At 40.9% G+C, this 17,543-nt stretch overlaps 1 protein-coding gene across 3 annotated transcripts in view; it reads right to left on the bottom strand.

The window, feature by feature from the left end:
- Positions 1-17,543, bottom strand: part of SMCHD1 (structural maintenance of chromosomes flexible hinge domain containing 1) — a 121,161-nt gene that overhangs the window by 90,346 nt on the left and 13,272 nt on the right. For all 3 annotated transcript variants that reach the window (XM_040970584.1, XM_040970582.1, XM_040970583.1), the window contains exons 3-8: positions 16,539-16,700; positions 7,593-7,675; positions 6,883-7,013; positions 2,378-2,492; positions 2,138-2,257; positions 173-339 (exon numbers count right to left, since the gene is read on the bottom strand). In XM_040970584.1, the coding sequence (XP_040826518.1) occupies positions 173-339; positions 2,138-2,257; positions 2,378-2,492; positions 6,883-7,013; positions 7,593-7,675; positions 16,539-16,700 (778 nt within the window). The remainder of the gene's footprint in view (positions 1-172; positions 340-2,137; positions 2,258-2,377; positions 2,493-6,882; positions 7,014-7,592; positions 7,676-16,538; positions 16,701-17,543) is intronic.

The raw sequence follows: 17,543 nt of genomic DNA on the forward strand, positions 1-17,543 counted from the left end.
AAATATTGAATGAATGAATACAGAACCATTTTAACATCAACATCAGAGACCTAGATACCATGTTGAAGAGATTAGAATCGGAACAAAAATGATACCAAAGAGGCTCTAATATCCATATTATTTTGTCTTAAAAAAGAAAACAACATTTCTAGGGCAAAATAGATTTACTTACGCTAACTGTCGCGTCCAAAGATGGAAATAATTTTTCAAGTACTGTATGTGTTCTGGCTGTACCCCTGTGATAACCACAGCAGTAAAGCTATCTTTTTCCTTTTCGTCAATGATAAGATTATGCAGAAATCTTTCATCATCATTTGTAATGTGAACAGAATCAGATGGCTATGAGTGAATATAAATATAACACATTAATAATCTAACTATAACTATATAAGCAATGTTTATATCACATATCAATGTGATTTCAGTTGGACAGCTTCTTAAGCAAATTTCTGAAAAACTTTTAAAAACTTATATGACCCCATATAATGAACAAACTGAATATGTGACAACACTGTGAAGACAAGGCAACCTTCACTTAATTGTAAACCTGAGAAAGAGAAAGAATGTCCTACTTTATAATATTGAACCTACGTTAGAATCACAAAGGAAAAAGGGAAAAAAAAAGTTTTCAAAGGCTACCAGGTGCACAGAGAAGGGGGACACACACTTACCCTAAGGTGAACTGGGTCCTTGGTTGGGATTCCTAACACCTAACCTAGAACCAAACCTAGGCTTTGTGCTCAAGAAAACTAGATGGCAGGCAAGATGTCCAAATGCTTACAACGCGGAGTAAAATCTTCCTGGGCACCAAACTACAGCTAGAGAATATCCGGAGTTTCCGACACAGAGTTTGCAGAAAGAGTGTATACGTTAAAAACAATTTGTATATATGTATATGTGTATACACACACAGTGTTGCTTATATAGATTAAAACTTTGTCTTGATAAAGATGTATACTTTATTTCCATCATCTCTAAGAAACTGCTCTCTTTATAAGTATGCATTATTACTTCCTTCATAAAAACCAAACCATTTACTAAGTGGTTTCTATAAATTTGATACTTCAACCTGGGCCTGAGGAAAACAGGATTCAAGAAAATAAGAGAGTACTTTTGCTCTCTACAAATCCCACTGGTAAGAGATGAAAATAAAACAAAAAAAATTTTCAAAACAACAAGCTATTTATAAAGATATGAACCAATGCCTGCAGAGTTTAAAAATTAAAAAAAAAAATTGACCTAACAGATGACAGAATAAGCATGTCTTGTTATCTAACAGATGACTGAGAAGAACATGATGGATAAAAAGGCTAGAACCTCTGATTTTAAAGCAGTGGACTAAAAAGCCCTTACTAAATAGATGATAATGGTTGATATTTACGTGGTACATATATTAAGCAGTCTATATATGGGTGAGCTTCAAAAATTCATGAAAATTTACATTGTTTTTTCACCTCATTTTTTCATGAACTTTATGAAGCTTCTCAGGATATGTACCAGTTAAACATCAACCATTATCAACTGTTTTTTAATCAGGGCTTTTTAGGCCCCTGCTTTAACAGATCAGAAATGGAAGAGTCCAACAGAAATATTGCTCAGTAAAAGATGCTGACCAGGTAGGTACTCATAGGTGCCCATGAAGTGCTTCTTAGAATGAACCAATCATAAAACACAGGAGAGGCTGGCAGAGAAAGAGCAATCCAAGAGACTTGGGCTCTATTCAAGCAACTACAGACACACCTGTGAAAATCACTTATATTCCTAAGTCCAATTTTTCACCAGTTCTAAAATGGCAAGGAATATTTTGTTTTCTCCACTTTATTGCTAACAATTATTCTGTGTCAAAATTTTCTGAAACTGAAATTCAGATCAAGGAAAAAATTTTCCACTATTAGGAGCAATTCACATAAAGTTTGGTAGGCTCCAGAGACAACACACTACCTAAAGCCTTTCATGCCAAAAAAACCCACATAAATGATAAGTCTAATTAGTCACATAATCAACAGAGAAAGGATGGTAATTTCAAATCTTCAGGTTTTAAAACAAGACTGCCACCTTAGAAATTAGAAGTAAAGCTCTGTCCTGTTAAAATGAATAGATTTATAATTATGAGTTAACATGTACTATATATACATACCTTTCTGTTTCTAATATATCCACTATATATTGCCTCTTTATTTTTTTCTTTCTTCTCAAAATCTTCTTTTGAAAGTACAAGCTCATGAACATCTTGTGAATCTGCAGGCTTGCTTATCATCTGTCAAACATTAAAAAGAATAATTTTAAAATTCCTAAAAATTAAACTGGTTAACACATTTACACAAATTCAACCTCAAATTTTTTCAAATCTTAATTTGTAAGAAATTTATGTACTTACTCTGGCTGACTGTCCAACAAAGAAAACAGCCTGTTTTCCCCCAACTCCAAAATAGGAAATATCACTGTTTAAACTGCGGGGTACTGGCACTGGACGAACATATCCTGAATGGTCACTAAAAGAAAACATTATGTTAATACAGTGGTTTTTTAAAAGGTCCTTACACTTTTTATTCATTCTAATTCAAAGTTAAAACAATCTGGGATAAAAGATACCTCTAGCAAGCGGTTCTCAAAGTGTATCCCCCATACCGGCCTTGAACCTGGAAATTTAAGGAAGTGCAAATTTTGGCAGGCCAGAGCTATAATACAGCAGATAACGCCATAGCCAGAGACACAGAGAAGAGCATCCTGTAAGAGCAGCAGTTCCTGCCCTGGCTACTGCACTTCCCAGTGACCTTCCTGCTAAAATGGCCTTGGAAAAGCAGGCATTACACACATATGTGAGACCCAGCTGAAGCTCTCGCTTTGGCATGGCCCGGCCATGGCCAATCCACACATCTGGGGAGTAAACAAGAGGACGGACAATGTCTTTTTTCTGTCTCTTCCTCTTTGCCTTATCTTTATGCCTTGATACAATGCCTTTTAAAAATGCAAATTCAGGGTCCAAATTCTTGATACTGAAAAGACCCAGAAAACAGAACTCATTAAATACCCTTATCCTCAGATAACCTATGCTCTGAAACCTTTCTTTCAAGATTTGTTCGCCATTCCAAAACTTTCTAAAATACAGCATAGGAAAAAAGAGAAAGAACTGGAGCAAAGGAATTCCTCCTTTCCACATAAAATGACAAATGAGAAGCTCAGAGGGAAACTTGTACCATACTCTAACTACACTCTGCACAGGAAGTTATCACTGGTCTCTCAAAACACAGGCAAGGCCACCACAGACATTTGCCACTATCAGAAATAAACAGAAAATGAAGACTGAACCAATATGAAGTCAATGCAAAGATTAAAATGCAGCTATGAAACAGATGGGAAGCTTAAAGAAAAGGACACTAGCACTGTGGTACAGCACATTAAGCCACAGCTACACAATGGAGTCCCACTAGGAATCCTGGCCATTCTGCTTCTGGTCTAGCTCCCTGCCAATGCACCTGGGAGGGCAAGATAGGATGGCCCAAGTGCATGGGGCAAGCATCGCGTGAAGGATCCACATGCACTTCCAGGCTCGAGGCTTACTCTGGCCCAACTCTGGGTGTTGCTGCCATTCAAGAAGTGAACCAGAAGAAAGGAGATCTCTCCTCTCTTGTCTCTCTATTACCTGAAAAAACTAGAAAATTGGCCGACAAATAAAAAAGGTTAGAAGACTTTGGCAGCAACAATATTAGACTGTGAGATATTATCTTCACGATGACCAGAAAGCACATCTTCCTAGGGTCGTAAAATGAAACTGTAACAAACAAATTACAGATAAAACCAAGGCACTCTACCATCAAGAGAGTTGCTTTACATGAAAAGTTCCTTTAAGTACATGACATGTACTCAAAATTTTAGAGTAATGTATATAATGTTTAAAAAAACAACTATTTGGATTCAGGAAGTCAGGTTGTGGCACAGGAAGCTAAATTACCACTAGGAAAACCTGCATCTTGTGCCTGAGTGTCTGACTTAAGTCTGGACTACTCAGCTTCAAACCCAGGTTCCTGTTAATGTGCCAGGGAAGGCAGCAAATGATAACTGAAGCACTATGCCTTTTAAATAAATAAACTATACAATAAAAAACTAAAAATGCTGTTTAGAGGTCAGCATCGTGGCGCTTAGGCCTATCACAACCGAGCTTCCTCCTGACGCACACCTGGGAGGCAGCCAACAATGACGTGGGTCCATTCCACCCCTACTGGATCCAGATGAAGTCCCTAGCTCCTGCCTTCAGCCTAGCCTAGACATGGCTGTAGCAGGCATTGGAAGTAAACCAACAGATAGACTATTTTTGTCTTTCAAATACAATTTAGAAATTTTTTTTTCAAAAGAGTGTGATTCAGGGTTGGTGCCATGGCCTAACAGTCTAAGCCCCAGCCTGCAATGCCAGTATCCCATATGGGTACTGGATGAATTCCCAGCAGCTCCACTTCTGATCTAGCTCCCTGCTAATGGCCTGGGAAAGTAGCAGAGGCCCCAAGTGCTTGGATCCCTGCCCTCCTGTTTGAGATCCTGAAGAAGTTCCTGGCTCCTGGTCAGCATGGCCCAGCTCTAGCTATTGCGGCCATCTGGGGAGTCGGTCAGGAGATGAAGGATCTCTCTTTTCTCTCTGTAACTTTGCCTTTCAAAGAAAAATAAACAGATCTTCAAAAATGAAAAAAACAACAAAAATGTGTGAATGGGAAAACAGAATGTCTAAGTTTTGGAATAATAAAAAGTCAAACTTTAATGCCTTTAACAACAAAAGTATACCTGTGGGAGTCAGTAGTATGAGCTAACATATTTTAAAAACTTTCACTGTGATATTGAGTATCTGAGTTCATTTCCTTGCTGATAGGCCATGGGAGGCAGCTAACCCTGGCTGCTTCAGGCATGGGAACCTTTGAATGGGAGCTTGTCTCTCAATAATAAACAAGTATCATTCCTAGACTGTTAGAAAACACATGAGAGTAAACAAAAATAAAGCTATAAGTCTATTAACATAACTTATGAGATGTATCCTATTCCCTAGAATTAGGATTTCTTATGTCAAAACATAAGAACCCAATACTCATTAAGAAAAAAAGCTAAGCAGGTTAAGAATTCAGTTACAATGTCAACATGTCTACAAAATGCACTGAAACTATTCTCTCATAATTTCCTTAAAATATTTGCGAGAAGGGGCCTGGCATGTTGGCTCAACTGGCTAATCCTCCACCTCTAAGCACCAGCATCCTACAGGAACCAGCTCACGTCCTGGCTGTTCGACTTCAGAGGATGCTGGCACCTTGAAATGGTGATGAATGTGCTAGCAACACTAACTTTCTGTTTTGTCTATGACATTCTCTTCCAGATATTTCACACATGAAAATCCTAATATAAAACTTAAGACTAAAGTATCGCTATCTTCTTAGAACGGTACCCATAAAAAGATACATGAAACTTGTTCCCTTTAGATTTTAACTAAGAGAAAAAATAAATAAATAAATAAAACATTTAGAGCCCAGAGCAATGACATAGTGGCTAAAAGTCCTCGCCGTACATGTGCTAGGATCCCACATGGACATCACTTGGTGTCCTAGCTGCCCCTCTTCTCATCCAGCTCCCTGCTTATGGCCTGGGAAAGCAGTCGAGGATGGTTCAAAGCCTCGGGACATTGCACCAGCGTGCGAAACCAGGAAGGAGCTCCTGGCTTTTGATCAACTCAACTCTAGCTGTTGCAGCCAACTGAGGATTGAACCAGTGGATGAAAGATCTTTTTCTCTATCTCTCCTTCTCTCTGTAAATTTGAATTTCCAATAAAATTAAATGAAATCTAAAAAAAAAAAAAAAAAACCAACCCTGGAGGTGGCCACGCCATGGCACAATAGGATAAGCTTCCACCTATGGTGCCAGTTTCCCATATGGGTGCTAGAATAAGTCATGGCTATTTCCCTTCTGATATAGCTCCCTGCTTGGGGGCTGGGAAAGCAGTAAAAGGAGCTCGGGTCCTTGGGTCCTTGTACTTTGCTCCTGACTTGGATCGGCTCAGCTCCAGCTGTTGCGACTATTCAGGGAATACATCAGTGGATGGAGTTTCCCTTTCCTTCTCTCTCTTCTCTTTAGGCCTGGCTTTCAAGCAAAAATTTAAAAATCAGTAAAAACTTAAAAATCAGTAAAAATTTAAAAATTAAACTTAAGACTAGATTCTATTCCCTAACAGCTACGAGTTTTTATAAAACAGCCCCAAAAGCAAAGTAACATTAAGCTCCACAGAACAACACGTGGTTTTAGAAATGTTTCAAGTGGTAAGATATGACTTCTACAACCTATTTTAAAACCATTCTCTTAGCACTGAGGGTTGAGCCACACCTAGTAATAACAACATCCCACACTGGTTTCAGTGCCAGCTATTCTGCTTCCAATCCAGCTCCCTGGTTAAAGTGCCTGGGTACTTAGGGCTATCCCTGGGAAAAGAACTGCATGCAGTTCCACGCTCCTTCCTTTAGCCCAGCCCAGCCCTAGCTATTACAGTCATTTGAGGAGTAAACTAGCAAGCAGAAGATGTGTGTCTGCTGTTCTTTTGAATAAATCTTTAAGAAACAAAAACCACATTCTACTGCCCTATAGGCTACATAGTCTTCATCACACTTAAATTTGTAAGGAAGAAGGGAAAGAAGAGCTACAGGTATTGAACATATCAACCTAACTTCATACCTCAGAAAATGCAAAAAGGCACAATTAAGTAAATTACTCTATTTCTGCTAATCGATCATTAACATTCTATAATATAAATATTTGGATATCAAAATATATGATGTATCATGTGTATTTAAAAGCATATTAAAGTCCTTATCCTTATTCAAATATACAGCTACCCATAAAGAAGTAAGGCTTTCTAACCTTTCAAAGTCACCTTGCCTTGTAAATTTTGATAACCTATACACGGCCCAGTTGTTAAGCTGTTTAGAGGTCATTCCTCTTCCATTATCTATCACTGCAACAGCAGGTTTTCCTTGTGTTTCATCAAAAAGCTATGAAACAAAGTTCAAAAAGACAGTAAGAATAAAATCAACATTTATAACATCAAAACTTAAATATGAAAAGTGTCATTCATATATTCATACAACTTTCAGAAAACCACTTCAGTTGTCTATTATAAGCCTTAGAATTCATGTCTTTTAATGTAAAAATTCTATTCCTCATTATTTAATTTGAGCAAACCGCAAAGATGTGTACTTATCATTCTAACATTGTTTCTCATGGCAAAACTACAGAAACAATTCTAAATGTTCAACAACAAAACCAATACATAACTTATATTATAGCCAGTAAACCACTTAGCAGCAATGGAATATTCTATCCCCTAATATTTACAATATGGCAATTGTCTATCATGTCTGGATAAAAGAGAAAATAAAAATTGATTAAAAGCAGTATATTCACATACATACATGAAAGGAAAAATGACACATGAAAAGGTTTAACAATAGACATCAGGTAATTTTTCTGCTTTTAGTTTATCTTCTATTTCCTACTTTTTCTCCATAAACCTATACTTTACTTACAAAGGGAAAATGAAGATACTTTACGATACTTTGATACTTTCTTACCAATTTGATCTGTATGTTTCTAATACCAACGTTACGAGCAGTAGCAGACAATGAATTGTCAATCAATTCCGCAAGAGCAAATGCTAGAAGAGATTGAGAAAACATTATTGCTTAACACCTCCTTCCCAAATACTGTATATAAAAGTTCAAAGTACAAGAAACTCTTAAGTACCTTGAAGTCATCACTTCTATTTTCCAAAAAGCTAGAATTAACGTATTATCCTGATCTTAATGATATAATACACAACAAAGGCATCACCATCAATTACCACCAACATACAAAAGCAGTCATCAACCAATATTTGTATGGCACTACATGGCATGACTCACGCATCCATGCTTCCTGGTTCAAGGAGTTTAAAATCTACAGACAGACATACAGACATGACAGGCAAACAGGAGACCATAACCATAAAATCAAATAGTAGTATGATTACAGCATGCAGAAGTCAAAGGTAAGCACATTTATAGAAATGGGGCAAAATGCAAGGCGACAGCAACTATAAAAGTATCTTTCACAAGTTACTTTGTATGTACAATTATTAGTTGCAACAAAACTCATCAAATGGTTTTACCAACATGAAACTACTATTGATCTACTACCGTATTGCCAATTTGACATTCAGTTTATGCTTGGGTCAGCATTAACTACCTTTATTCAGGGTTACTACTCAAATTATTTCCTGTTTTCATTCTCTTCACTAAAAAGAATGGGAAGATATCCAATTTATATCTTAATTCCAATAAAGCACAGCGGAGTTAGAGCTGTGGTTAACCCACAGAGTAGCACTCAAGTAGCTATTCCCATTTTGCTTAAGTAATTAGGAATGCTCATAAACTAAAATAAACTAATACAGCAGTTACTACAACTCAGGTAAGTATAAAGATCCAGCAATGAGTACCAACTACAGAAAATGGGCAAGAAAGGACACTATAGGAAATGAGAGGAAAAGAGTAAAGAAGAAATACATAACAGTTTACTGAGTAGATTCAAAAGAAGAAAAAAGAAAATCCAAGATTGAATTTCTGCCTCTAGATGACTGGAAAAAAAAATTTTTTTTGAAAGATTTATTTATTTTTATTACAAAGTCAGATATACAGAGAGGAGGAGAGACAGAGAGGAAGATCTTATGTCCGATGATTCACTCCCCAAGTGAGTGCAATGGCCGATGCTATGCCGGTCTGAAGCCAGGAACCAGGAACCTCCTCCAGGTCTCCCACGCAGGTGCAGGGTCTCAAAGCTTTGGGCCGTCCTCAACTGCTTTCCCAGGCCACAAGCAGGGAGATGGATGGGAAGTGGAGCTGCCGGGATTAGAACCGGCGCCCTTATGGGACCCTGGCGCGTTCAAGGCGAGGACTTCAGTCGCTAGGCCACGCCGCCGGGTCCAAAAATTTTCCATAAAGGGGAAATTTAAAGGGGAAAAAAAGAAAAATTCAGTTTGATATGGTATTCTACATCAAGTTCAGTGGGCAGACATGTTCCACAGGGAGCTACATCTGACAAACTAAAGACGGCTGAACACTTCTGCTTCACTGACACACATGCAACAATTAAGGTCTGAAGCTGGTAGGTACAGCCAGTAAAACTGCCACCCTCAATACTGGCATTCCACATGCATCCTAGTTCCTATCCTGTCTGCTCCACTTTGGACGAGGCTCCCTGAAAAGGGTCTGGGAAAAGCAGCAGAATGCCATCAAGTACCTGAGCCTCTGCCAATACACAGGTGACCTAGATGAAGCCATTGGCTTTGCGGCTGACCCTGGAGGCTATCAGGGCAGTGGGTCAGTGGACGGAAGATCTGTCTCTCCCTTTTTCTAATTCTTTTAAATAATTAAATAAATCTTAAAAGACACACACACGCCAGAGTTCAGACCTGAATCAATTCACTAACAGAAAAATACAGAAAGAAATGATCAACATCACTTGAAGAAACATTAGCACGCAACCAAGAACCAGACGCAGGGAAACAGAAGCAAGCAAAGACCCAGCAACATACTACAAGTCAGAGTACTCAACTCGAGGATAAACACCGAGATTTTCATATAATGGTAGTAGGAAAGAAAATGAATACAACACATTTGGAAGGTAACTGAGCTGTATGCAAAACCTTTAAAATAAACACATCTACGGACCACACAATGATGCATTTAGAACTTTATCACCAAAGAATCAAAATTTAATCATTCTGAAATATTTAAGCACCTACTAGGTGTCAGGCATTGTTCTATGAACTGACTAAAACAAAGGTCCTGTTCTTACAGATTGAACATTCTGATGGAGGAAATAGGAAAATGTAATCATAATACAATAATCCTGCAACACGTGAGATTGTACAATGTGCTATCCAGAAAACAAATCAAATAGGGCCTGGCACAGAAACCTAGTGGCTGAAGTCCTCGCCTTGCATGTGCCAGGATCCCATATGGATGGCAGTTTGTGCCCCAGATATGCCACTTTCTATCCAACTCCCTTCCTGTGCCTGAGAAAGCAGTAGAGGACGGCCCAAAGTCTTGGGATCTTGCACCCACGTGGCAGACATGAAGAAGCTCTTGGCTCCTGATAGTTCAGTTCCAGCTGATAGTTCAGTTCCAGCTCTTACAGCCACTTGGGGATTGATTCAGCAAATGGAAAAGATCTCTCTCTGCCTCTCCTTCTCTCTGTAAATCAGACTTTTCAATAAAAATGAATAAATCCTAAAAAGAAAAAAAAGAAATTAAATAATACTAAAGGCATAAAAGAAAACGTGGATGTAATTTCAATACGGTAAGGGAGCAGTAGTTCAGCCTATCAGTTAAAATGCCAAATAGGCCCAGTGCGATGGCTCAACTGACGACTCCTCCATCTACTGGTACCACCATCCCATACTGGGTATCAGTTTATGTCCTGGCTGCTGCAATTCCCATCTAGAAAGCAGCAGAGGATGGCTCAAAGCCTCAGGACCCTGCAACTGCATGGGAAACACAGAAGAGGTTGCTAGCTCCTAGCTCTTAGCTTCAGATTGGCACAGCCCCAGCCATTACATTGATTTAAGGAGTGAAATCAGTGCATGCAAGATCTCTCGCTCTCTCTCCTTCTCTGTAAATCTCCCTTTCCAATAAAAATAAATAAATCTTTCTTTAAAAATGCCAATCAAATAGCCACATTTTATACTGGTGGATGAGTTCTAAACTCAGCTCTACCCCATTTTTTTTTTTAAGATTTATTTATTTTTATTGCAAAGTCAGATATACAAAGAAGAGAGACAGAGAAGATCTTCCGTCCGATGATTCACTCCCCAAGTGAGCGCAAACAGCCGGTGCTGTACCAATCCGAAGCCAGGAGCCAGGAATCTTTTCTGGGTCTCCCATGCAGCTGCAGGGTCCTAAGGCTTTGGGCCATCCTCGACCACTTTCCCGGGCCACAAGCAGGGAGCTGGATGGGAAGTGGAGCTGCCAGGATTAGAATCAGTGCCCATATGGGATCCCAGCACTTTCAAGGTGAGGACCTTAGCCTCTAGGCCATGCTGCCGGGCCCTCAGCTCCTAACTTTAGCTTCCTGATCATGCAGAACCGGTGGAAGCAGTGCTGACTGCAATGACCGGGTTCCTGGCGCCCATGCGGCAGACCTGGACAGAGCTCCCAGTCCCCAGCTCTAGCACAGTTACATGGGCCCGCCCTGAGGAAGACATTTAAGGAGTAAACCAGCAGATCAGAGTGTTCTCTCTTGATCTCTCCGCATCCCAAATAAAGATAAATAAAATATGCAGGGTAATCAAACCAAGTCTTAAGAAGATAACAGAAAAACATAAACGTGAGGTAAGGAAATGAATCCAGGCCACGTGGAGGAAGAAGCTGCTGTAAGCTAAGACTATGACTGGCACCAGAACAAAAAATACAAGAAGGGTCACGAAAACAAAGATAGAGACAAAGCAGGTCTTCCTGAGAGCTTACAGGTAACTGTAGATCTTAGGCTTTTGCTTTTGCTTTTCTGTGAAATGAAGCAATGCAGTTTTTTAAAAATTTGTTATTATATTTTGACAATCTTTACATAGTTAATTAGGGTAAAAAGATTCAAGGGCTATAGGTAAGTGGGTAAGACTATTATTTCCATATCGTTTCCTTCATGTTTAAAGGGGTATTAAGGGAGAAGGCCCCACCCAATTTCCCACCCTCCCCAGGTCCCGGATGTAGGGTATGCTCTGAGGTTCTTGCTCAAGTGGTTTTGATATTTCAACAGTTATGAATTGCTGCCAATCTTGCCACTCCAAGCACTATGAGGTCTTTGAAGAATCCACTGGTTGACATAGTCCATCATAGAGTCTCTGCCCTGTATTTCGCTGCCAGCATATAGCTGAGATGGTTGATGGACCTGTTCTGTCTTCTCTCTTTTCTTGGTTAGGGTTCTGAGTCCAGCATTTCAATTGGGGAGATCTCAAAGAAACTTTGAGGTGTTCTCAGACCAGATTCTTGTACGTGCTAGCAAGTACAGGGCCTGGCATAATCCATCGCCCCGATCAAGCTGGAGGTTGTAATTCCTGGGTTGGTTCTGTTTTCACTCCTGACTTCCACTACCAATGGGTGTTGCAGTCCAGCCTGGTTCTGCCCAGCACACACTCAGCCCTCTCATAAACCAGTGGGAGCTGCAGCCTAGTTGGAGCAACCCACAATAACCCCCACTAGACAACCCCCTACCCTGGTTTGCCAGTATGTGTAGCAGTAGTCCAGTCTGTCCCACACACCATTCCACCCCAGCCCCTGTTCTGGTTTTCTTGCCCTGCCATGGGGGTGGCAACCCAAGAGGGAGGAGTCCACTATTTCCCTCCCAGGCCTCTCCCACTCCCGGATTGTGCTCTCTCCAGGTAGTTCTGTGGTTTGACTTGACAGAACTAGGCCCCAGTGCCAGCTTCTGCCAGCTGATGCTGTGGCTAAGCCCAAACAACCCTCACCCACTCTAATTTTGTTTGTACCAGTAGGAATAATCAGCCCAGCCTGGCTTTTCCCTGATCTAGTCCACATGAAGCCCACAGGGGTTGTAGCCCTGCTTGGTCTGGTCTGCCCCTATCCCAGCTCACACTCTCCAGCGGGAGTAGCTGTCCAGCAAAGGAACCACCCTTATTCCCCTGCAGGCTCTGCCCCCTTGTTCTCACGCTTGCTGGTTGGGCGCTGCGGTCATTTCCAGTACAGGCAACCTCACCTTGGCATTCCGTATTGTGCACTGGTCTTTGTTGCGACCGAACCTGGCTCGACCCACACTGTTCTGGTGCTTGGATTTACCAGTGGATGACTTGGACAAATTTAGCCTGGTCTTGCCCCCATGTCTGCCAATTGTATGCCAGTGGGTACCTTTCCATGGCCTTTTCTGGGCTGTTTCCAATCGTGTTTCTTGCGCTTACCCGCCAGGTCTGTGTCCTGCCAGAGGAGTTGCCCAGGCTCCTCCATCAGAACCTCTCCCAGTGCCAGGTTTCACGCTTACCAATGTGTCCATGAGCCAGTCCTACTCAGTTCACCTCCTGACCTAGCAGGAACAGTGGTTTTTCCTGACTGGCCTTCAGCCCAAACTGGTCCTTGCTGTTGGATGTTTCAGCCCAGCCATGCCTCATGCATACCCACATATGGCTCACACATGGCTCAGTAGGGGTTGAGACCTTGCCTAGTCCATCGCACATCTACCCTGGTCCTCCAGGACACCAGAGGGTGTTGGAGTCTGGCCCGGCTCGGTGCATCAAATCCCAGTCCACATTTGTACCAAGGGAGACTACAACCGTTTCCCAAGCAGAACGCAGCCCCCATTCCAGCCCACACGCCCCTTGATGGGAGCCTCATCCCAGCTAGGGTTGTCCCCTTAGCTCCCCAACTGGCCTGTTCCCAGCCATAGATCATGCACACGCCAGTGGTTGTTCTGACTCAGCTTGGCACAGCCCCTCACCTGTCCTGACCTCTGCCTTAGACATTGTGGCTTAGTGTTCCTGGCTCATGCAGACCAGTAGGTGCAAGAGCCCAGCTCGGCATGACCTGTGCTCCCTCCTGGTCTCTAGTTTCGCTCGTGCGCTAAGGCTTGCTCGGTCCTGCCCAGTCCACCCTGTTCCATTATCAACCCACACATTAGCCAGCCATTGGAGCTACGTTTACCAGCTTGTCCGACCCCCAGGTCTGGACCACATATTCACCAGTAGGAGCTATGACTTGCCAGGAGAGTTTCCCAAGTTCCTCCACTTAATGTACTCCCAGACCCAGATCTCATACATGCCATTGGGTTTAGGCCAGGTTCCAGCACAGTCTGGCCTTCCATTTGGCCTTGTATGAGCTGGTGAACATTGCAGCCTGGCTCACCCCACACCCTATTCAGGATGCACATTTGGGTGCTGCTGCCCTGACCAGTCCAGACTGTTGGGGGTTCCTTTACCTATGATTCATGGCTGGCTCCTTGGTCACACCTAGCTTAGTCAATCATCACCCCAACTCTTGAGCTAACCAGTGGGACTAGAATTTTCATGGGATGTGGCCCACACATCCCTCACAGAATCTACCCCCGGTTATGGTTCTAGTGCTAGTTAACATAATGGCCCTTCTTAATGTGACCCTTCTCCTGATCCATCATCATGTCAGGTAACTGGATATGATTCTGATGGACAAGCCCTGAGCCAAAGCAGAATGCAATTTTTTAAGCAAAGAATAATACAATTTGATTTTTCAAATTTTATATGGAGAAGGATAAAAAAAAATCATTTAAGAATCCACTATACACTATCACTATATCTAAGTGATAAGGCAAGTAGCAAAAATACAAGAGGTAAGAAAATGTCATTTTTAGAAAGTACTAAATACAGGCCCGGTACAATAGCATAACAGTTAAAGTCCTCGCCTTGAACACTCCAGGATCTCATATAGGCGTTGGTTCTAACCCTGGCAGCCCTGCTTCCCACACGGCTCCCTGCCTGTGGCCTGGGAAAGCAGTCAGGTTGGCCCAAAGCCTTGGGACCCTGCACCCACTTGCGAGACTTAGAAGAACTCCTGGCTCCTGGCTCTGGTTCGGCGCAGCACTGGCTGTTGTGGTTACTTGGTGAGTGAACCATCGGATGAAAGATCCTCCTCTCTGTCTCTCCTCCTCTCTGTATATCTGACTGTGCAATAAAAATAAAATAAATCTTAAAAAAAAAAAGCACTAAATAAAAAAAGCCAGTAAGACTCTTAGGAGAATCAATCTGATTTTTGGCCTGAAAGAACAAAATATGATCAAACACATATGTGGAATACATAGCATAGGAGTCATTTAACAGATCAAGGTTCCCATTTTAGACCATCCTCATATGATGTTATGTGGGCAAATAAATGAACAAAGGTTGAATTCACGAGGTAAATTTGTACTATTTTCAATATGAAACTAAAAATGACTTTTTCTTTTTTTTTTTTTGCCATTTCCATGTAAGAATGTAAGAGTTACTACTATAAAGATGGCATTTAGAGCCATGGGATACCAATGCAATAAAAAAGAAGCAAGAGAACAGAGAAGCAAGAACTAAGACATGAGTGAGCTATTCCAATCCTTAGAAGATAGAGGAAGACAGAGCAGGCAGGGAGGCAATAATAGGTGGTTTCTAAAAAGCCAACTGAAGAAAGCATATCAACACGGAGAAAGAGATAGAGTCATGTCAGATATTGCATCAAGTGAAATAAGAACTGAAAAACTGGACACTGGATTTTCACTGGTAATCCTTACAAAACAGGTACTGTAGAATGCCAGGGCAAACATCTGGTCAGTGTTAAGAACAAAAGAGACAGCCCTTGACTCTACTAACTCACTAGCAGTATGGTCCTAAGCTAGGTACCTAAAATCTCATAGTCTGTTTCTTGAACAAAATGAGTTGACTACCTCTGTCATTACCTAACATTATCCACTACATGGGATAAAATTTAGATGAGCTAGTGCTCGGCACAATGTTTGCCACCTACAGCTGATGGCAATAACTGCAGCAGCAACAGCAGTAAGGACGTGACAAAGCTTGAGTCACAAGAACATGCAGACATCTGTAATCAGATAAACACAAAGCTCACATCATCCATGTACCACTAACACATGCATCTGTTATTTTAACAGATATTTAAAATTCCATTTAATTCTTAAACAAAATAGAAAATTAAATAACTATGCATCATATTACACCATTTAAAAATCAAAAAATGGAAAGGTCTGAAATGGTAAACACCAAATTACAAGTGGTGATTACATCTGGATGACAGAGATACGGATATTTGTCAAGTTCTTTTTACTTATCTACATTTTCTAATTTCTAACTTCCTGCAAATAATAATGCATGAATAAAAAAACAATAAAAAGAGAATAAATCAGGAGAGGACAGGAGATGGAAGGAAGTAGAGGTTCAATATTCCCTAGGAGCTTTAGAGGAATGAATTTGATCAGGTCAGCTGTAAGAAAAGCATTCTCACTCTAAAGATGACCTTGCTAGAAAAGAAACATTGTAACTAAGAAGTTGAGAAAGGAAGCCCAAAATGGGCAGTCAGTTTTCTAATAAAAAAGAACGGGAAGACCTACAAAATGGAGGGCCCAGCACCATAGTGAGGTGTAGTGGTTAAAGTCTTCACCTTGACCGCTCCAGGATTCCAAATGGGTTCCGGTTCTAATCCCGGTGGCCCTGCTTCCCATCCAGCTCCCTGCCTGCGGCCTGGGAAAGCAGCTGAGGACGATGGCCAAAAGCTTGGGGACCATGCACCTACATGGGAGACCCAGAAGAGTTTCTGGCTCCTGAATGGTACAGCTCCAGCCATTGTGGCTGTTTGGGGAGTGAACCATCAGACGGAAGATCTTCCTCTCTGTCTCTCCTTCTCTTTGTATATCTGCCTTTCCAATAAAAATAAATAAATCTTAAAAAAAAAAAAAAGTCAAGGAACAAACACAAAGGGGATAAGAGAGTGATGGCTTATCAAAATTAGTGTCAATAGGATACTTACGCAAAGGATTCTGTCCTTCACTTGCATAATATTCATACATGCCACTTTTAACCAGTGTATCATAGTGAGGTAGGAAGTCAATTCTTTCCTTCGTAGCAGTTAGCAGTGACTGATTGACTGAATGTAGCAAGTACAGAGTGACTCCATCTTTAACAATTTCATCTGTAATTAAGAGTTAAAATTTCATGCTAGGTTCAGCACCAGAAAGTCAATGAACTTTTAATTTTGAATATGCAAACCCAATCTATTAAAATACCTTTTGCAATGGTATTGGCAAATCCCCAAACAATAGCTCACCTACAAATTCAGTCATATTTTATTAGGCTAGTCAATGGGATAGCAGTAAACATTTCCATGAGCCTAAAACAATTTTTAAAGTTAAATTGTAATAGAAACTCAGAAAATCTACATCAGAATATAACTGCTAACACAAATGGAGAAGAACTGTAAAACTCAAAAGAAATTGGGCATAAAACACTGGCAATTAATTGGATAACAAAAGATAATGGCAAAATCCAAGTTGGTGAGGAGAATTAGCTTAACAGCACAATCCAAAGACCCGTGCTAGGTGTTACACAAGGGTTCATTTTCTGTAGTGAACATCAACTAACATTTTTACAAACTGAACTGAGTAAGCTGAATATAAAGCCAATTTCTTCCTTCACCCCCCAAAAATGTAATTAAAAATTATCAATAATTTTAGAAACTTATCTGTGTGATAAAGTAAAAAATGTGTTATATACTAAACATATAAGATACATGGAGACCGCATCGTGGCACAGCTCATAAAGCTGCCGCCTGCAATGCTGGCATCCCATGTGAGTGCCCATTCACACCTCAGATGTTCCATTTGTGACCTAGCTCAGTGCTAATGACCTGGGAAAAACAGAAGAGAACGGTCAGACCCCTGGGTCCCTGCCATCCAGGTGGGATGTGGTTAAGCTCCTGGCTCCATCCTGCTCAGTCCTGGCCATCCTGGTTAGCTATGGAGAGAGTTGAAGGACG

This window comes from Ochotona curzoniae, unplaced genomic scaffold, assembly GCF_017591425.1.
Source record: "Ochotona curzoniae isolate NIBS_2020 unplaced genomic scaffold, NIBS_Ocur_1.0 scaffold_4812, whole genome shotgun sequence".
Classification (NCBI taxonomy): Eukaryota; Metazoa; Chordata; class Mammalia; order Lagomorpha; family Ochotonidae; genus Ochotona; species Ochotona curzoniae.